This window comes from Aulostomus chinensis, chromosome 3, assembly GCF_037954235.1.
Source record: "Aulostomus chinensis isolate RoL2024-O1b breed Wild chromosome 3, RoL_Achi_v1.0, whole genome shotgun sequence".
NCBI classification, from domain to species: domain Eukaryota; kingdom Metazoa; phylum Chordata; class Actinopteri; order Syngnathiformes; family Aulostomidae; genus Aulostomus; species Aulostomus chinensis.
This window is the reverse complement of record NC_141322.1, coordinates 27,129,884-27,150,765: the sequence shown is the minus strand read 5'-3', so window position 1 is coordinate 27,150,765 and position 20,882 is coordinate 27,129,884. Positions and strand designations below refer to the sequence as shown.

Below are 20,882 nucleotides of genomic sequence, written 5' to 3'. Positions count from 1 at the left end.
ACATTATAACCCTCAGTGTGTCGCATGCCTAACATCAAGAAAATGTAGAGCTCCCAATAAGTGTAGTTTGCCTTTCAAGTACTTGCAAAAGGGAGTCTTGAGCTCAAACACAGAACTTTTTCCATCCTACGTCACTTCTCTTTTGTGATTCTAGAATGTTGAAAGTGCTAATCACATGCATTTGGCTCAGAGCTAACGGCGACTGATGGCTAACCGCAACAGCAACAAAACAACGGCAAAATGCTCCAAAAGGTTAGTTCAAAAATGATCAAGCGCACGTCTGAGCTGTATGCTCAGTAATCCACAAACACTTTAAGCTAAACACCCCCTCCCCCCAAAAAAGCTGTAACCTTTGCAGAACAAGCCCCGAGCGCAATCAGTTGAACCAAATTGCTTTTGCTAGTCCACAATTGTTCGTGGAAGCTCGTAGCTCAAAGCTAATACTGACTGATGGCTTAAAAATATCAAATTTGCCCCAAAATGTCAATTTATAAATTAATCATCAGTTTAATACCATCCATCCATCCATTTTCTATACCGCTTATCTGTTGAGGGTTGGGGGGGGGGGGGCTGGAGCCTATCCAAGCTGACATTGGGTGAGAGGCGGGTTCACTCTGGATGGGTCGCCAGTCTGTCGCAGGGCCATCAGGAGCAATCAGGGGTTCCCTAGTTTGCTCAATGGCACTTGGGGTGGGGACGAACCAACAACCCATTGGTTGCTAGACGGCCTCTTTACCTCCGAGCCATGCCGCTCCTACCATCAGTGTAATACATGTTTCCTTTATTCATTCAACAATCCACAAACACTCGACTAAATCAAACTATTAACACTTCACCAAATAATGATTTTAGTTTAAGCTAAATATACGTGGCTGGCTTCTTTTTTTTTTTTTTTTTAGCCTGGAGTTACAAAGAAATAATAAAGGAGACAAAAAAGGTCTTTGTACACTCAAGACACTTATTTGTAATACTTGAAGGCCAATTATATTGGGTTGAAGTATTAATATTCACTTCAAATTTATCAAAAGTTCTCCCTTATCTGCTTGTGGTCAATAAAAGCACTTGCTTTAAACTGACAGTTGTAGTGTGCTAACTGAAAACCAGCACCGACCACGAGTCGTGAGTGAAATTTTTGCTAATGTTGCTCATTTAACATATTTTAAATCAGTTATGAAACTTTTGTCAGACCCCAGTTTATGAACATTGTTAGTTTAAAGTGTGAGAAGGGTGCTCAGGTCAATTTGATAATTCTGTTGGAAGGAGTGCCATTGAGAGTGCGTAAACATTAGAGTTTGATAACGCTTCTCCCATACTGGTGCAGCATTTCCCATTTACATCGGTTTCTGGTCTGACTTTGAGGCCCCGATGGGAAACATTGAGGGTATTTCTGGTTTATATTTGAATTGAAGGATATCCATCCACTGCACTCACGATAACGACTTCAAGTGGGGCCAAAGAGGAGCTTGAAATATATTCTTCACTCTCGTTCTTCTTTTTTCCCACAGCGAGGTCTGTGGCAGCATGACCGCGCTCACCACATTATGTGTAACCATTGAGTGACTCAGCGAAGGTACACATGAATCATGAGCAAACGTAGGATTTTCCTCAGTGTTTTACAGCCCGGCTGAGTGGATGACTGCAGTTCAACAGAAGCACAAGTCAGAACATCTGTGTGTGCATGTCGGAACCACTGTTTTTGTGAACCTTCATCTCGCCATCTCGGGTGTGGAGAGACACGCCCCTCGTCAGTCACGCTGTCCAGACCGTGACGCCGGGACAGGACGGCTCACAAAGGCCTCCAGGAGGTGATTTCTCCTTGCGGTGCCCAGACTGATCATGGGCGGTGATTCCTGTAAGATCATTTCTATGAATAGAATTATGGGCATATTTAATTAGTCCATAATCTATGCTATCATGTACAATGGAGAAAACAAACAAAAACAACAGCAAAAACCACCTCCACCAACAACAGAGAAATATAATACAATACTCTGAGATATTATTATGAAGTAAATAAAATATATTGCAAATATTTAAGCATTTATTTAAAAAGTATGATTTTGTATTATTTTCCATTTTGTCCGTGAATGATGATCTTTATCACATGGAAACAACGAAAAGTTGTGTATATGTTATGCTGCATTTTTGTGTATCATTTTATTGATCAAAATACATATATTTAAACATTCTTATTTATACATTCTTTTTGGCCTCATAATGCAACCTCACCCATGTGTGCACTTTCCCGGTTGTACCATCTAAACCAAAATAAATGATGTCATCACCTCTTGTAGCATAGGTTACAGTATGTGTGAATGTTATCTAACGAGTACTGTGGGGATAAATCTTGATTGGAAAGATAATTTTTTCATAAATATGTGAGTAAATGCCTTCAAATGCTCAGAAATATGCAGCATTTATCATCTTTAAAGATCTGTTATGGAAGCACAAACTGATTTCCCATCCTTGGTGAGAGGATGGACAACAGGTCATCCATTATCCATCCCTTTTCTACTGCTTATCCTGTTAAGGGTTGCGGGGGGGGGGGGGGGGGGGGGGGCTGGAGCCTGCTGTTTTTTCCTTCTAGAACAGGATGGAAACTAACAGAGGTCAAGTGACAACTGTCCAAAAGTTGAGTAAAGTACTGCTGTTATGATGAAATGAATAATGGTGATGTCACCCTGGGCACAAAACACTTCTCCTTTTGTTTTGGTTTGAGCACAGATAAAGTACCTGGTTACTTGCTCTGCGCTCCGGTCAAGGTTTTTTTGGGAATGATAAATGATGAGTCAGGCTGGGTGTGGTACTGAGTTCCTGCAATGGAAAAAGAGTCTCTTGGAGAGGAGGCGCGATCGGAGCTGCTGATGTGGAAAGTGCTGGAACAGTGACAACACCCAGCAGGTTTCTGCTGTCAATCAAGTTTTTAGCCCTTCATTTCCTGAGTGGTCACACATCTGACAGGAGAGAATCCTAACATTTAGGACACTTGAACATACAACAGAAATGAGAACATGTCATGAAATAAAGCCAGAAGAAAAGCTGGGTGTCAGCGACAGGGACTATTCCCATTTTCTTGACTGCAGGGTGGAAGTGGAGAGAGAGATTCCCCTGTAACGTTACCAGCCGAACTGACCTTGTCAACTTCCTGGCTGCTCTGTCGGCACGTCATCAGTGTCAGCAGATATCGGTCCAGCTTTGTTTAAGCCTCTTTTTCTTTTCTCATCATCAGTAATGAGGACACAACATCAAGGATATGATTCTCTTGCTTTTGTCTCGTTCTTACAATACATCAATAACAAAGAAAACCCTCACAATTTCAAGTTGGCAGTGTAGTTGTTTTTAATCCCATTAATATCCTCATCAGTGAATGTCCGCGATTGGTCACATCAGTTTCAACAATCCACTAACATGAATCTGCAGTCAAAAGATGTGCTTCGAAAAACAAAGGCTAGTAATATTACAATGTCACCTTTGACTGTCAGGCCAATCAAATCGCAGACATTTTAGTTTCCTCCTATTTTCTTACGCCACCAGCACCTGCGCCTCTTGTCGTCATCTACCCGCTGTCATACTTGTTCATACATGCCCCCGTGCTCTGCTCTTTCTGTTTGTGAGACTTTGCAGCTGCTGCCTCTGCTGCAGACTGTTGGTGGGATCTGCTAATTGTTGGTCTTCACATGGGATTAGCAGGCAGCAAATGACAGGGGATGTTGCCCCCCACATGAAAGCAGAGAGGAACCCCATGAGAGGGTTTTGAGCTTCATTTACAGCCGGGTGGGGAGCGGGCTGATGACTGCAAATGCCGTCACTGTTGATGTGGTGTCTGTGTTTCAAAACGTATTGTTTGTGAATGTAACTGCAATACATGATGAGTGGTTATCCTGTTGATGACATCATTCTCCTTAAAATGATTCCCCAAACTTGTGAGTGCGCGGAATACGTGGGCTTGTAATTTGTTTTTTGCGCCATCGTTAATGCCGAGCGTAACCACAAATGATTTATTGAAACCGCACGTTTCTGTCAAAGCAGAGACAAGAATCCCTCTTTTGGTTCCATGAACTGCACGATTCAAGCCTCTAACACGTCAACAGACTGGGGTACAATGAGTCATTCAGTGTCTTACTATGGGGATTTTCTCTGTTCCACTACACACCCCCTGCCAGGGTAATGGTTTGATCCTCCCCATTCATCATCACTGCTGTGGTGCTTTTTTTCTGGTAATATCTCAGGCTTCCTCCGGACAGTAGTGCTATTATATTATGAGAGCGACTGTAAATATTAGAAATGATTGAACGGATTATAAAGGACTTCTTCCATCGGCATCATGCGCCTATTTACTCTAAGTACACACTCAAACAGAACGGCATAATAATAACTTTTTTCTAAAATTTGAGTGGTTTTGTTCATTGACAGCAGGTAGTCTGCATTCTTTTCCCATGAATGTTATTTTGAACAGCGGACAGAGAGGCCTTTGAACAAAGGACAATAATGAAAGAAAGTCTGAGGGCGAGGAATGAAGTTTCTTTATCAGTAGCTTGCAAACTGAATTAACTACATTCTACGCCTCTGCAACTCCCCCTGCCCCAAGGATATCACACACTGAACCTTTGACATGTGAACACAACATGTTTATTCATTTTTTGGTATAAATAATATACAAAATATACAAGAATCATTAAATATTTACATCATGTGGTAAAAATAACATGGCAAAAAAAAAAAAATGCTACAAAAAAGTGCTTGGATGTTGATTATGACCACCGTACAACTAAGCAGATCTGTTTAACAGCCACCGGAAGCGCAGTATTCTTGTGGTGACCTTTCACTTTGCGATCCACGCACGGAGACACTGCTGGAGTTCGCTGGCACGACTCCCCTGGGTCACAGATGCTCTTCGTTAGATAAGAGTGGTTTCAGTTGGAGAGCTGTGGAAGGAATGAAATGGTTTACATTGACATGTAAATGCAAAACCAAATGGGGAAAAAAGTGGCTTCACTAATAATGTGGTATTGAAAAATGTGATCACTTTAAAAGGTGTATTTTAGCTTATATTCCAGAAGTATATGTCATTGCAATAGCAGAGGTGCATACAGTAGTTACAGAGGAACTGATAAGGTACCTTATTTGAGGCAGGCAATCTAAAGATTTTGGAACTGTAATAACTCCGGCTTCAGGTCTTCTCTGGTGTCATATGAGCTATGGTGTCATCAAATGAGGAATTTGTCAGAATTGGGTCATTTATATGTTAGTTTTTCAAGTTTGTATTAGTCCTTCAACTTGGCACTTTGTTGTATTCTTAATATGCACTCAACGATGTTAGTGTCGGTCTCACTGAGTTGGTTTACTCTGGAATACGAGTAAACGTAAGAAGAACGGCATGAAGTTGTTGCTCTGCATTAAAGGCTTTAAATGTCTCTTTGTAAAAAAGCAGTTTGGCGGAATGTCTAACAAAAATGTTGTAACATCAGTCACTGCACAAATTTCCGCAGGTTGTGTCAGCTTCAAATCCTTGTTAAGTTATTGCAGCTGATTATGAACAACATCCTGATACTTTCTGGGCAACGGCGAATTTGTGCCTGGATGCTTTGAATGGTGGCCAGTTTTACAAAAAGGATTTCCCTTTGACTTCCCTCATTCCTCAACACATGAAAACACAAGACAACGGCACTAGATTTCCACAAATGTGCAAAACCAAAAAGCAGAGCAGAAGCTGAGAAACTGCTGTAGGATAAGCTCACTGCAGTTAAAACAAAACCACCATCTAGTTCAACGCATGCTGAATTCTTTAGCTGTTGCCTGTGCTGTGCGTTTGCACTCAAACTGAGCAAATGCTGTCGCCTCTAAAGCTTTAACAGGTTAAAAGCACAAAGAAAAAGACAGAGAAAGAAAGAAGTGTAACAAACTATGAGCCATGCGTCAAGAAAGTAGAGTAGAATATTGAACCTCACCCTTTTCTTTTCTGAAAAAATCTAAGTATGAGGAGAGTTGTTACGCCTGCAACTGTAAAGAAACATTTAAACGCATAACTTAAGATTTCTTCTCAATCTGCATTATTTGCTTGAAGCATGAAAACCAAAGATAAATGATCACTTTACCTGTAAAGACACTTACAACAGCAATTACAATGGGCACATATTCTGAAAGACACGAGCAAAGTTAAATGCAAAACAAAACCAGTGAACACGCATCCATTATCCGGGGATCAGTAACTTACCAGTGCCTTTGTCAGTGTTTCTGGTCACATCATGTTTGTCTGCAAGAATAAAACATCTTCATTAGTACGCAACGACAGTCATTCAGGCTGCATTTGCAACATGGAAAAGACAGTCTATTGACACAATTGGTTCATTAAAGCAGGCGGCACGGTGGTGCAGCGGTCAGCACTGTCACCTCACAGCAAGAAGGTTCTGGGTTCGAGCCCTGGCTCTGCATGTTCTCCCTGTGCCTGCTGGGATTGGCTCCAGCCCCCCCCCCCCCCCCCCCCCCCATGACCCTTAACATGATAAGCAGTAGAAAATGGATGGATGGAATTCATTTAAGCCGTAGTTTGTTAAGGTTTAACATAAAAACGCGATCAGAATGCGCAGAAATGTACGTGACAATAGCAACTTTCAAATAGTTCCCATATACCTCTGCATGTTAAAAGAGTTAGACAAAGTCGCTTCGTCATGCTCTGAGTAGCGGTAAAGCAACAAAGATATTAAAATAATGATTAACAGAAAGAGCTGTTGAGAGTTCAAACCGGGATTTTTACTTTTCAGACATGCCCTTCACAATAAATGCGAATTACAGGTCAAAATTCAGGCCAAGAACACAAATGTGGATCATTGGATCACCAAACCTAAGAAACTTGAATTAATCATTCAGCGATTACATGCAAAAACTAGCCCGCGTGTTTCACGGTTGTGATTGAACAGTTCTTCCTAACTCCATTCACTATCTCATATTTTATGTATTTAAGCGGAGTACAGGAGAAAGAAGGGTTGTTTTATTCCACTTCTTTGCTATCTACCACAAAACACATATTTTAGAGGTGAGACATTCCCAGCTATGCTCTGACTGGTGGCCTCCCTGCAGTTCTTGAACGAGACCTGCGTGCCAGAAGTGAAATCCAAATAAAGAGAACTGAAGTCTGATGAGAAAAAACTGTTTTGTTTTGTTTTTTTTTTCCCTCTCGCGTGAAGATTGAGAAACTCCATAAAACGTTTCTCTACCTTGAAATGAAGACAGCGTGGTTGATAACATTCTGGGTGTGGTCGCTTTATCCTCAGCTGCCGAAACACCTCTGTCACCTTTGAACACAACAGTCAAAATGATTCTTATTCCGATTCAATATGTGAGAGGACTCTTCCGACAGGCATGCAGCACGCACATAATCCCTTTATGCCGCCATGTGCCATGCTGAAAAGGTTTTCAACTCAATTACATGCTGATCGGTTGCTTGCTTTTCTGTTGGTACCTTGTGTTGCAGTTGTAGGTGCTGCACTTTCTGTCATTGTTTTATCTCTGTGAGCTGTTGGTGTGACGGGTGAATCTGTTGTGGTGGACGTTTCTGTAACATGGAAAATGTTGTCATTATATATTTCTGCTTACCTAAAAACAGCAGGACACTGTCTGTGTGTCGCTCTTCAGGGTGAAAGTGATGATTTCTGGGTTTGTGTTGCAATTATACCTTGTTTTGTGGGTGTAGGAGTCACCATTTTTGTGCTAATTGTTTCTTCTGTTGCCACCACTATGAATAAGAACAATATAAGTTTTTTTTTTCTTGGTTGAAAAACAAACACGGACCATATTGTTCATCTGACTTCTATGAAACTGGTACATGGATGTGAATCTTTTTTGTTTGTTTGTTTCAAATGGGAGTTCCTTTAACAACAAACTGTCAGGTATGTATCAGTAATGTGGCTGTTGTTGAGATGAGAGAATGAAGCGGAAAGAATCATCGAGTTAATTCACATAAAAGCTGTTTGCCATGCATGATGTTTGTGACCAAACCCCTCGGAGAAAGCGGCATCTTGTTAAGCTGCTAGGAGTGTAACTAGGTGACGGTGAGTAGATACATGCCTTCGAGCAAGCAGAGACAAGGTGTTACAGAGGAAGAGATTGGAGACCGATAAATGATGACATATGAGCACGTGTACAGTTGTAATCTTATTTTATCATCACGGGACAACGTCTGGTGAACCCTTCAGTTCATCAAAGTGAACTTGTTAATGGACATTTAGACCTTTCACCAAAGACTAGAAAATTATAAATGACCACCCAGGGTTTTTCCACGTTTTATCCCACAATAACAAAACAGGCAGCGATTGTTTTGGGTTAATTTCAATACAGAGTCAAAATTATGCTCGGACGTTGCTTGGATTTAGGTAAGTCAATATAAAATCTATCCTAATCTATGCGTTTCTGAGACTCTAATATCTGGAATTTGAGTCATCTGCTTGGTAGCAACGGTTTTGGCAATATGGCGAGCATAGGGTAGGCATTTTGTTCTACTGAATGTCCCTGAATGCATCTTGTAAACTTACAGCCGATGGTCAGAACTGCATTACCATGCGGTTTTAATAGAGATGGTAAAAAAAATGAAGTCAAGTCCACCTGTTTAGTTGAATGAATGCTGCAGAGGGTTTAACAGCATCCGGGGCTGAGTGATATCAATTCAAATGAAATAGCAATTGTTCCCCCAACATTTACCTCTGTACATGAAAGATCTCCATACGCTATTTTTAAACCGCGCTTTGTCAACCTTCGCGCTGTTAAAATGTTGAACTACGAAATGGAAAGTATTAACTAAATGAACTGTTGGTGTGAGATTGTGGTCATTTCCTCTACATTTTTGGTTTAACTGCCCAGCCCCAAGAGTAGCTATTCAGGTTACCTCTGAACACTGGGCTGAAACAAGAAAATCCCCTGTGCGGTCCATGAATAAACAATACTTGGTCTGTACAAAGCTTTATCCACCTGGACCTGCCACTCATCGCACTGACCAGCCAAACAGCAAGCTTACCGTTACATACTGGAGGCAGGGAATTGTATTGACCACTTTCAGTGCACACAATGCTGTTGTTGCCACTGATGGTGTATCCTTCATTACAGAGGTAATGGATGATTTCTCCATATTTTGGCTCGTCTTGAGAATCCCACGAGCTTTTGCCGTGGGTCACAACAGGTGGTGTGCTGCAAGTTACAACTGAGGGGTCAGGAAAAACAAGTGTTTTCATTAGGGAGGTCAAAGATGACACGCTGTTAATCCTCATCATATAAATGGCGACATGATAAAATTACGAGTTTAATGCAACACTTTGCCTTTCAAGTACTGGCAAGAACAGTTCTGTCGCCGCTCCCGCGTTACTGCTCCCTGATTCCTCGATGCAGAAAGAGCCAGCCACATATATTTAGCTCCGAGCTAACAGCAAAATTGTCCAAAAATGTCTGTTCACAAACTCCCAAGCGCATCACCTGATATAATCCACCTAGCTCTTCATCCAGCTGTATCCGTGATCCACAAACACTTGGATTTGAGCTAAAGACAAACCATAATATGTGGCTGGCTCTTGCAGCTTTCTGAAGTCACAAAGAAACGAGGCAGCAAAAATATGTATTTGTATGCTCAGACCATCAATTTGTGAGTACTCGAAAGACTTAACACTTTACAATGGCGAAGTACCACTTTAAAACTTTGTGGGATCAGAGGATCCAGACATAAACAAGCCAGCAACAGCTCTACAGCAGGCACGCTTTAAATCATCTCCTAAGACAAACGGCTTCATTGCTTCTGGTTGCAGAGTCAAACAGCTCCCAAAATCCCAACTGAGAAGCATTTACTTTCACATCTGCCTTTTCCAATCCACCCTGGATCATAGCAACGCATGAAACTGGATCCTTGGACCTGGTAACTGTGGAAATGTAAAATGAAATAAAGCAGGATTATTTATTTAGCCGGGATGGAAGAGCAATGTTGAAAAGGAATTCTCTCTAGTTAAGAAATATTTATAAACCACTCCTTAAGTGTCGACAGTGGGAAGGTTCTAATCAGTAAATCTGATGCAATAATTTCTGACTTCACGTTTTATCTTCACAACCACATGAATCATCCGGCACACTGGCCAGCACCCCTGCCTGGCAGAGAGCTGTTAGCATTAAAAAGATATGGGAGTGTTTTTATAAACTCACCCTTTATCACAAGTGACGCTTATTATGGCTCCAAAGAGGGTACCGCCACTCATATTAAAGACCATATGGGGTTGAACCGGAGGGCGACCGCAGTCCTTCTCTGACGTACAAAAACAAACAGCAGAACTTCATTCATCTTCGTTTAGCTGTGAGGTAGCGAAGTGTTGGGCTTTGGTTTGCGGAATAATTAGTAGGAAAAACTCACTTTTACAGGTGATAGTTGGTTCAGTCCAATTCCCATTAATGCAGTGTGAAACCCCAGAGCCGCTTTCTATCTCAAAGCCCTTGCCACACTGCAAAGTAATGACGGAACCCTCCGCCAATGTATTGAGAAGAAGGGAATCAGTGGTTAGGACAGTGTTTCCCCTTCCCTCAGGTCGAGGACAGCCAGCTGGGGAAGAAAACAGATGAGGAGGCGACATCAACAACCCTGATAAACTTCCTCCGCACGATAAACAGCCGGGACCACATGAAAAGGCGATTCACAGACCCCCGGGAACCGATGATTCAGAAATGTCTCTTTTGTGTAAAATCAAAGCAGGGTTAGAAATTTGATAGGCTACTTTGTGCTTAGCACAGTCAAATTCTTATTGACACCCTGGACAAGTAGGGATGAGAATCAAAAACTGCAATCATGACAGAATCAGTATGACAGCTCCAGTTTCACTTCATCGATGCATTTGTGTATTTCTGATACTTTCAAACGGCAAACCAATGATCGCATGTGCCGAAGCCACTAAAACAGCAAAGGTGAAAATGGCCCAATATTATAGGCAGAAATGCACCTGTGACCGAACCTCTGTTGGCTGAACTCTTTTTGTGTAAAATATATATTCTCTTAAGGATCAAGAGATGTTAAGCATAATCAATACCGACGAAATCCTATCAATTCCCATTCCTATCGATTCGTCTGTCACTCATAAACCCTGCCTCGGAGCAGCGGTCTTTATTCCTTCGAACTATTCAGGGAGACTTCAAACAGAGCGGAGTAATAACCCACGCCATGCTATTTTTTTTTACGGTTCCAAAGTAAATACGTTCCTTTAATGAATATTTTCCAGTGCATTTTCTGCCCTCAAATAACAGACGAGAGAAATTAAATTAATTTCCTTACAAAAGTACAGGAAACGTCTAAACGAACCTTCTTGTCCACGTAAACTGCACAGCGCTGCATTTTTTACGTAAAAAAAAATATCAAGACGGGGAAAGCAGCCGGACACTCGCATGTGACCTGTTAACTTGATTAATATGATCTCATTAAAGTGACTGAGACGTGTGTTTCCACTGACCTGCTGGCTTCAGGACAAAGAGATACAGTAAGAGCAGCGACCGGAGCCCTCTCCGTCCACTGGTACCCCTTAAGACCTCCATGGCAGGCAGCAGGGGGAGGCGGATCATTCGGATCCAGACCGACAGACCTCTGCCTTCTTCAGCCCGGTTTCTCAGACTGATAAGTGAGTGTGCGTGTTGCTCTGGTACCGGTGAACACACGCTCTGGGTCTCATTTTTATCTATCCAGTTCGCAGCCAGCACGACAGGAACAGAGAGAAACTGGCCTTCAAAATAAAAGCAGAGCTATTCCTGCTGGGATTCCACCTCGTCACGGCAGCTCTTAAGTTTTAAGTATTCGTCGGTCTTGGCACTTTTCCCCTCTCAAAGCAGTTTTACAACATAAAAATAAAACTTCCACTGGTAGATTTACACCTTAGGTATTGAAATTTAGAATGAAGACTGATTCTGATGACTATTATCGAGTTTTAAAATAACTCATAGTTGATTTTTTTAAAAATATTGATACACTATATTTGTAATATTTTGATATCGTAAAATCGTGCTATCGATCTACTGTCTTATTTTGAAAGGTTGGGATGGAACGCTTGTCCTGCAAAAACTATCTGTCTTGATTAACTAAAACTGTGTGTGTGTGTGGGGGGGGGGGGGGGGGGCGGCACATATAACTGTTTTAAACTGCACCAAAACAAAACTAACAATCAAATGTTGGTATGTAATGTTTAATCTATATTTTATTTTGAATAATCAAAAACTAGGTGACTTCACCAGCATGAGCAACCTCCTTTAAAATCTGATTCATCTCCTCAAGTGTTGCAGGGGCCACGAATGGAAACAGAATGGGTGGGTCCTCAACAGAAAATAAAGGGTATTCCCTCTTTTACTCGTGAAGGGGGGGGGGGGGTTCTGTCCTCTTCTATGCCTCTCCAATAGTATGCCTCATCATGAAAATATGGGGAACAATAAATCAATTACAAAACACTGAGGGAGGGGTTGGATGGATGAGAGAGTAGGACGTATTTTTAATGGACACATTCCATCCCTGTCTCCTACAAAAGGGGGCCTCCTTGCCTGACGAGCACTGGCGTAAATTCCAAAGAGTTCACTCCACCACCCATTTACCACATGTTGACGTCTCCCTCCACCCAGACTTGCCAAAGAAACCCGCCTGCAAATGTTACATAGCAACCTGGCAGCAAGGAACTAACACAGCTCACTGGACTCCGTTAGCAGTCTTTAGTGAGGGTTTTTTTTTTTTCTTCATTTTCTTTTTTTTATTTCCAATGTTGCAACTCAGGGAAGATCTCAGGGGAGGTGTTTCATGATTCTTAGCATCCTGGCCCTCTGACAACCATGTAATACCAGAACAATCTGACAGCACACAGCGACTGTGCTAGATCAGAGGGCAACACCTCATGTGGTCGTTCTTCAAAAAAAAAAAAAAAAAAAACGGTTACAAAGTCTGCCTCTCTTATCTCTCAAGACACGCCGTCCAAGCGATCCACCGAGACGCCTCCCTTCTCAGCAGCCCAACTGGAAGAATGTACACTACACATCTGCTTCTGCTCACACAGGAAGAGACGTCACCCAAACATTTCCAACAACCTGACGCTGCATACTTTACCTGCGCACACATGTTCTAAAACGGAATTGAAAGAGTTGCGTGATTACAAGTTTATACTCCACAAATGTTCTGTAAATACACACACACACACACACACACACACACACACACACATATATACAAATTAACACAAACACACTAGGCCAGAGGTTTACGCAGTTCATGAGGTCTAATTTCCAGCTGCTATTATTTCTGTTTAAAGCAAAAACAAAACAAAAGAAACCCTCAACAGTGCTTTGGACCTCCTCGGGAAACCAATCACCACGTCAATCCTAATATGTAAAAACGGCTTTCTCCAACCGCAGACAATTAAAAAAAAAGTAGGTGAGTGACATCTTGTGGTGAAAAAATAAAACTACATGAAAACACACAACAACAAAAAAAAAGCCTCGTGTGGTCTCGTCGGAAGACCAAAATCATGTGACGTCACTCTTCCTTTACTCTCCGGGATTCAGTGCAGAAAGGGAAATTTCAGGATGTCATCAGAGTAGATCCATGAGCGAGTGAGGCAGCAGTGCAAAGCTTTCTGAGCGTCATGGAGGTGGAAAAGCACGTTATAAAGTCCACTCATTCATCTTCTGTTTTTTGGAACACACCTACAACAAGGCAGTCTGAATGAACTGACATCCATAAGTCTGGTTCTAAAATAGCTGGTTCTAAACAGGACAGCGCAGGTACTTAAGAAAATCACTGGGACTTTGATGATGTAACAGGAAGAGTCACCTAAGGACAGGTGCCTGATCCTGTTAGTGTTCATTTCTCCGTGCCATATTTTGGACTGTGCTGGAAAGCAGATTTGTCTAATTTCTGGTCAAACTAAACACATTCATTACACTTGATAAGCAGCATCTCACTATGATGTAGAAGCCGAGGGAGGCCGCACTTGCGATTAAGGTATTTAGGCCTTTATTTTGTTGTACCAAGATGAATTCACCCGTGATAACGGATCATCTCGTTCTACAAGTTAAAAAAAAAAAAAGAAGCTCAAAATCTCACGATAAGGAACAACTCATCAACACAACTAATTTGTTTCCTCAACATAACCCAACAACGAACTGAGATAAAAGATAATTATTTCATCATAACACATTCTCACTCGCACAAGATAAGTTTGTCATCTTGCGTTAATGACATACAGTAGTAGTAGCAGCAATAGTTGTAGTAGTAGTAGCAGCAATAGTTGTAGTAGTAGTAGTAGTAATAGTTGTAGTACAGCCTTTCTTGACTTCTGTCACTGAAGGGTTTGTTTTTAGTACAATATTATGCTAAAAAAAAATCTTGAGTAAATTTTTGCTGACTGCATTGGCAGATTTACTTACAAACAAAAGAAAACCTTTATGCTTGTTCTAACTAAAATAATCTTCCAGTAAAAAAAAAAAAAACATTTCACTGAAACAATATTTGTGATATTTTTTTTTTCAAATATTAAAGGGTCTATGTCTAACAGCAAAGGATTTAAAACAGCAATGAACTTAACCGCCTTCCTCGCCTGAAAAACAAAAAAACAACAACAACAACGTCCAATCATATGCCAGACATTATTTTAAGCAACTTTGCCAGTTGACATCGCACAAGTCTTCCAGCAGCCAGGAAGGCTGCTCATCCACAGCCATATGTGAGCAAGTCTCCTTCGAAGAGAGCCAATGCAATTAACATAATGGAGATCCAGAAGTTCTCTGCTCCAGTAAATCACTCAAAAACACGGTTAATGTGCGCTTAACCGCCGTACTGGTGGTTCTCAGGCATGAATCACGGGGTTGTATTTAGACTGCTTCTGAAATATGGATATTTAATAGAGAGCATGCATATCTGACATGATGATGCCTTTTAGCTTCGACTTGGAATTTAAAAATAAAACCCACATATTGTGTGAAGTCAAGCTCCTCCCAGCTCCATCCTGAGAAGCAGTTGGCTACCATGACAACCGGAAATCTGCCATAGTAACAGTGTGTGATGCTGCCTTGTCATATGACAGGAAAACACGCATAACATCCAGAAATAAAAAAAAAAAAAAATCCCATAAATAATCTATAACGACTTATAGAAAAGTTTTGTTGGCACAATGATGCACAATTCAATACAGTAAGGTTCCACTTGCACTGTACACAATTTTCAAAAAGTCCAGAGGGTGTTTTCAGTAAAACTTTTATTTTCCAGTGCATGAATGAACACCATGTCAAGGTCATAGCCTATCATTTTCAATCCATTTTTAAATATTTTCTTCTTTTTTTTTTTTTTTTTACATAAAAAAATAATGGAGCAATTTAATATACCTCTATTTTTTTTTCTCCCCAAAAGAGCACTCAGCAAGTATTTATAAAGGTGCTGTACAATGTACAAACATTTACATCTACTGTTCCTACAGAATGTAGAAGATACCACAAAGGTTGAATGAAACGATGCAAGGCCACAGTAGATACAGAGATGAGATACAAAATGGTGCAAATAAAAACATAAAGGAATACAGCAGTGCAGGGGACATACAACAAGGAGGGGATTATCTTATTCTGGACCAGAGTGAACTGCTTGTACCCGACGCTCAGGGTTGGAACGACTCATTAAACCAACCAATCTATTGCACAAAAACATGCCACTGATTGGTTCATAGCACATCTCCTAGTGATTTTAACCTGAAAACCCCTTAATACAATCACAGGCTCTCATCAGCCCAAACCTAACCATCGCTATCACTGCTATTGACTCTATCACACATTTGCTACAATACTGTGTTCCCTGAGCTCGTCTAAACCTCCTCTGTCGTTGGTTGTATAAGCAGGAGTGTCAAACGCTTTTATTTCTCATTTTTTACAGACCACACTTATAGAACCAATGATTAATCTTAAAGTGGCATGCAAATTTTGAGGGAAATTTTCTAATTTGCAATCCTGCCCAGAGCGAGACAAGAAAATAAGACACCTTTCTCTCCTCTGTACCTGTATTACGGAGCTGAGACCCACTGACTGTGAGTTAGCTTAGCACAGTGAATGGTAGTGGATGGTAAGTGTTAGCGTACCTCTGTCAAAATTCATCAAAGAGACAATGTTCAGGATCTCTGTTTTTCCAGAAGTAGCAGAAGCAATCGCTCTTCTCATCATCATGAGACAGCGGGTTTTGAGGTGTTGAGTGAGATCCCTGCACCTCGTGGTTCTGTCATGAAAGTAGGTCCAGCTAGGTGTCGGGTTCTAAAAACCGTCATGTGTTGCATTTTGAAACTGTTATTGCTTTGCTGTTTGCTATGCACAACTCTAGTTACGTTAATGCTCGCAAAGACTGCTCAGCGGGAAAGGGATGTTTGATGACTTTTGAGGGAGGTATGCTATCCTGCCCATCCACTACCATTCCTTGTGCTGAGCCGACTAGCGGTTAGCCAGTCTTCATGGGTCTAAGTCACAACTGTACACACAGAAGAGAGAAGAGTATCCATCTTCTGGCTCTGGGGAGGATGGCAAAAGAACACATTCCCCCCCCCCCCCCCCCAAAACCTGGCATGTTCCTATAAAGCCATCATCTCCATTACCGTTGAACCATGTAAGAGGGTGAACTCTGCGTCACCTGCCTTCCATCGGCAGCATGGTCAACATCTCAGAAAAACACCACAGCACTTTCTATGCTCCACATTATCTCACGAGAGGATTGGCAAACACAAAAAAAACCCACTCATCTTTCCTTTCCCTATAGGTCAAAATAAGCTAGCACAGTATTATTATATAAATTGCCATTTTGGCCTCAAAAAGTGAACAGAAGTAACAGCTATACAAAATAATAATAATAATAATAATAATAACGAAATGGCAATTCATTGGTAGCAAGTCAACGTCACAAATAAAATACAACTCATGTTCATTCTGGTATGCTACAAGGGCAGATGCAGTGCAATGGAATTCAATAGATACTTTTAAAGTTAGAATCTGCAAAACATGACACATTCAAATATATATATGTATATATATATTATATTTCACAATGAGACACATTTTGAGCAACTGCAAACATTTGGTACAGCGGTTTGCACATTACCTATACATTTCATGAAGTACAAAAGATCCAAGGTAATTCCTATGACTGGAGTACGTCGGAGGGATGACGGAATCGCAACGTGGGACAAATCTTTGAATTCTATATCAAAATGTGGAATGGCTTGATACAGCTACATATACATATATTCACCTATTATCTTTAATAAATTACACACTATATCGTTATCATACACATGGTAAACAGGATCTCAAACCACAAGTTTCTGGTCATTTTAATGATACCGTTGTATGGAAGAATGTTCTGTCTAAAACCATAGAACAGTCTCAAGTCCTTGTTAGAGTGAATGCCTGCTGGATTCGATTTGAAATCTGAGACTGAGAAACGGGATCATACTCGGTGTGTAAAACACGTGCAGCAGAAACAAACAGAAGGGTCGACTGCATGCAGTTGAGCAAACTCGAAAGAAAAAGGTCGTCAAAATATCCCACAATGAGTCAAGAGCAAAATGAAACCCTAGATGAGAGTCACACTTGGTGTATACTACAGGTGAGAGGCGAGGCCTTTCTCCTTTCTTTGCATATGGGTCATTGCATTGTAATGGGTGAAGTGCTGTTGGTAGCTGTTGTTCCACAGGAGGCTCCCAGGATTGGCACATATTCACATTTGTCTTGTCTGGCAAGGCCCCCGAGCATGTGGTGCATGCTAAAGTCCCACATCAAAGATACTGACGCAGCAGACAAGGCAGAGGGGAGCTGCTACATGCCACAGGTGCTCTAACAGGATTCCCAAAAAAGACCATGTCAAAAGACAAATGGACACGGTCCCAAGGTAATAAAAGTGGCACCATGTTGCACTTCAGTTTTTATGGAAGAACTCAGAAAAACAATCCTCCAAGGGTACTGTTAAATATTCCATGGCACAACTCAAGCCTGGGCGATTCAATATTTTATCACAAAGGGTCACGGAGGACCTCTTCCTGGGAGAGGATTTTGACTGAGCTGGGAACTTTCCAATCACCAGGGCTAATAGTTCCCTTTGGGCTGTGCAGGGTCCCAGGAACACTGTTTAGAGAGGCCATGAAGCCATCCTTACCAACATGTTCTTTGGAGTAAAAAAATGTGTCTTTTCTTCCTTTTGCCTCTCTCTGAGAAACTACAGACGTTTTTCTTTGCAGCACGTCTTTAACAGATGACTTGGTTTCTCTTTTGATGACAACTGTACTTCTATTCCTGTCTTCTGCAGGTTTGCCATAAGCTTCTCTCTGCCCTGAGTCTTTACCGTTACCTGCCCCGGGGTGACGAGAAACTCCCTCCACTCTCCTTTTAAAACTTTCTTTGTCATGGCCGGGCCCGGACTTTTCCTGTCTCCCTTCCACCTCCCTTCCTTGTGTGCCTCTTCTGATCTCGATACTCGCGCCGTGTTCCAAACTCTCTCTGCTGGAAGAGTCCTTTAATCTCCTCTGAGGGCCTTGCTGATGTACAGCCTGCTGCAGGGTCGGAGCCACTGGCTGTCCCGCTTGAGGGCTCCTCCTAGGGCTTGCAGATTGTATTTTTTGTGTCCGAGACATCCTGTTCCTGCTCAGTGTTGCCTCCGGTGCCTGGCTCTCAGTTTTTTTGGGACTCTGATGTTGCTCTTTGGCTTTGGGAAATGTCTCCCCTGTTTTCTTTGGGCTGCTTAGCTCTCTGGAGTCTTTTTTAGGCCTGGTCCTCTTGTAGAGGGTCATATTCTCAACGTAAGCTGGAGAGAGCCTTTCAAACTTCTTGTCTGCCCACTCACCACTCTCCTCCACTGAGCTTAAAACCCTGCTGCTGCGGGGCTTGAGGCCTTGTGGGCTTATGTGGCTCCAGCTGTGGGAGTGTTTCAATTTGCTGGAGACAGGAGAGGAAACAAAGGCAAAAGCCCCAGTTGGATATGGACTGGACGGTGATGATGTGTCAGAGAGAAACACGTCTCCGGAATAGCTCGTGGGTGAAATGAGTTTTTGACCTGCAAAGACAGGGACAAATTTTAGCTGGATACACCATGTGGACAGAAAATTATAACAAAACCCACACAAAATATGGAAATTTGTGATAATTAGGGTAGGTTTGTAGAGGTTAAGCATGGAAGGATGTGAGAAAGAGAAAAATTACCAAGGTTAAAAGAGAAGAGGCCAATAAAAGCGTGTGAAGATGTTAGTGTTGGTGCTCAGTGTAGTAGCACACAGTAGAGGAAGCGGTACTACCTGCATCAGGGACGAGAGAAGACGAGCCAACAGGAAGCAGATGGTTAGAGATTTAATGAATAAATAAAATCCAATAAAGAAAGAACACTCAAATCAATTCAGGTGGCATTTAAAGAAGGCCCCGTCAACGAACAAGCAGATGGAGCCATCTCCATTAGCAGAACATCAGGTAGACTTTACACAGCATGTATTTATCTTCGGCGTCTCCTTCTTATAATGCAGTAAACGCATTTAGAAAATGCATCCAGTCAAAGTCTGAACATATCTTGATGGACAAAATCAATTACATGTCATTTACCGGTCAGAACCATGAACCCAGCAACTGAACATCACCCACTGTACTGCAAAAAAAAATTAAGTCTTGCCAAGTAGACTTGATTGTCTTCTTCAGAGAGCACGTCAGTGTGTCCCTGAGTGCCACAAAAGTAGAGAAGCTCCATATAACACCTCCATTTACCATTTAATTTGTAGTTAAAAAAATGGTATCCCTCTTCATAAATAATGTAAGACAGAATCATTGAACAGGTATCACTTCCGTGAGCTAAAAGGGCTTGTTTTTAAAGACATTATGGTCTTACTTTGAGGAATAATACATGAAAAATACAAGAAAACACTGCAGTGTGGTTGTACGCCTCCACGATGTCACATTAACCTTTGACCACCAAAATCTTTTCTTCATCCTTCAGTCACACTCGATATTTGAGTCAAATCTGAAGAAATTCCCTCAAGGCTTCCCAGAGAAATCACAACAACACAAATAAAGAACATCACCAGTTTTAGGGGTGAGAAAGGTCTCAAAATAGCACTTTGGACAAATGTTTTTATTTGATAAATTACTTACTACCATCTTGTGCCAGGCCAGCCCCAGGTCTCAGCAGCAGCACCACCTTGTTTCCTCCGGCCTGGATAAGTTCGATAGCGCGCGTGTGGGAAATGCCGCGAGCCGGCTCCTGGTTAATCTCCACTATTTCATCTCCAACCTGTCAGTAAAACAGAAAAAAAAAAAAAAAACTATTAAAACTTTGCAATCCGATACATGAAGATGCTTTATGCTTGCAATTAAACGTAGATAATAATAATAATAATAATAATAATAATAATAATAATAATAATAATAATTCTGCCACACATACACATGCCACCCTGGGGGGGGAGCCTCTAATATTGGAAATGGCACAATAAGTCAGGATAACGTGTGCAAACATGTCGGACTCTAATCAGTGTCGACATCCTTCTCCACCTCTAAATAGCCAAAGTCAAACCCAGACATCGCAAGCTGAAGATGGACCCCAGCTGGGAGGCTTTCTCCTTCCTCTTCTTCATCCATCCTTCTCTATCCATCCTTCTCTATACAGTCTTCCTTTTAATCCTAATTACATTGTGATCATTTCATCCCTATGGGGGGGGGGGGGTAATTCCAGTTTTCATCCATAGGAAGAAAGCGCACGGGGTCAGTTACTGTGCGACCTTTCTGGATACAGAGCGCTAGAAGGTGACACGTTACAGCTGCCTTTTTTTACACACGTCACCAAATTAAGGTTGGAAATAAACAACACAACAACAAAAATTCGATCAAAAAAGAGCCTTACAGAC

At 41.6% G+C, this 20,882-nt stretch overlaps 2 protein-coding genes across 11 annotated transcripts in view; both read right to left on the bottom strand.

Moving 5' to 3' along the window:
- Positions 1-4,606: 4,606 nt before the first annotated feature.
- Positions 4,607-11,782, bottom strand: LOC147268451 (complement decay-accelerating factor transmembrane isoform). Of its 4 annotated transcripts, XM_086200035.1 has the most exons (13): positions 11,463-11,775; positions 10,379-10,564; positions 10,174-10,273; positions 9,826-9,896; positions 9,008-9,190; positions 7,673-7,732; positions 7,460-7,552; positions 7,215-7,292; positions 6,215-6,253; positions 6,096-6,137; positions 5,949-6,000; positions 5,120-5,196; positions 4,607-4,925 (listed from the first exon to the last, which is right to left on the bottom strand). In XM_086200035.1, exons 1-12 carry the CDS (start codon positions 11,569-11,571, stop codon positions 5,139-5,141), a joined length of 1,071 nt encoding a protein of 356 aa, XP_086056161.1. In that variant the 5' UTR covers positions 11,572-11,775; the 3' UTR covers positions 4,607-4,925; positions 5,120-5,138. The 4 variants fall into 4 exon arrangements, with proteins under 4 accessions (XP_086056161.1, XP_086056163.1, XP_086056162.1 ...); XM_086200037.1 differs by lacking the exon at positions 7,673-7,732 and having other exon boundaries at positions 11,463-11,779; XM_086200036.1 differs by lacking the exon at positions 5,120-5,196 and having other exon boundaries at positions 11,463-11,777.
- A 3,423-nt stretch (positions 11,783-15,205) lies between these two features.
- Positions 15,206-20,882, bottom strand: part of magi3b (membrane associated guanylate kinase, WW and PDZ domain containing 3b) — a 138,445-nt gene continuing 132,768 nt past the window's right edge. For 2 of the 7 annotated variants that reach the window (XM_086200029.1, XM_086200030.1), the window contains 3 exons: positions 20,131-20,269; positions 19,198-19,289; positions 18,906-19,051 (listed from right to left, as the gene is read on the bottom strand). In XM_086200029.1, the coding sequence (XP_086056155.1) occupies positions 19,240-19,289; positions 20,131-20,269 (189 nt within the window). In that variant the 3' untranslated portion in view covers positions 18,906-19,051; positions 19,198-19,239. Of the gene's footprint in view, positions 19,052-19,197; positions 19,290-20,130; positions 20,270-20,882 lie in introns of all 7 variants that reach the window. The other 5 variants (XM_086200024.1, XM_086200025.1, XM_086200026.1 and 2 more) reach the window with 3 other exon arrangements.

Excerpts from the sequence above, each read along its gene's own strand:
- LOC147268451 (XM_086200035.1), bottom strand. The coding sequence starts at position 11,571 with ATGATCCGCCTCCCCCTGCTGCCTGCCATGGAGGTCTTAAGGGGTACC. Across the intron at positions 9,897-10,173 it reads AGCGTCACTTGTGATAAAGG|TTACCAGGTCCAAGGATCCA; the intron begins GTGAGTTTATAA and ends ACATTTCCACAG. Across the intron at positions 6,001-6,095 it reads TGTTGTAAGTGTCTTTACAG|TTGCAGGCGTAACAACTCTC; the intron begins GTAAAGTGATCA and ends GTTTCTTTACAG.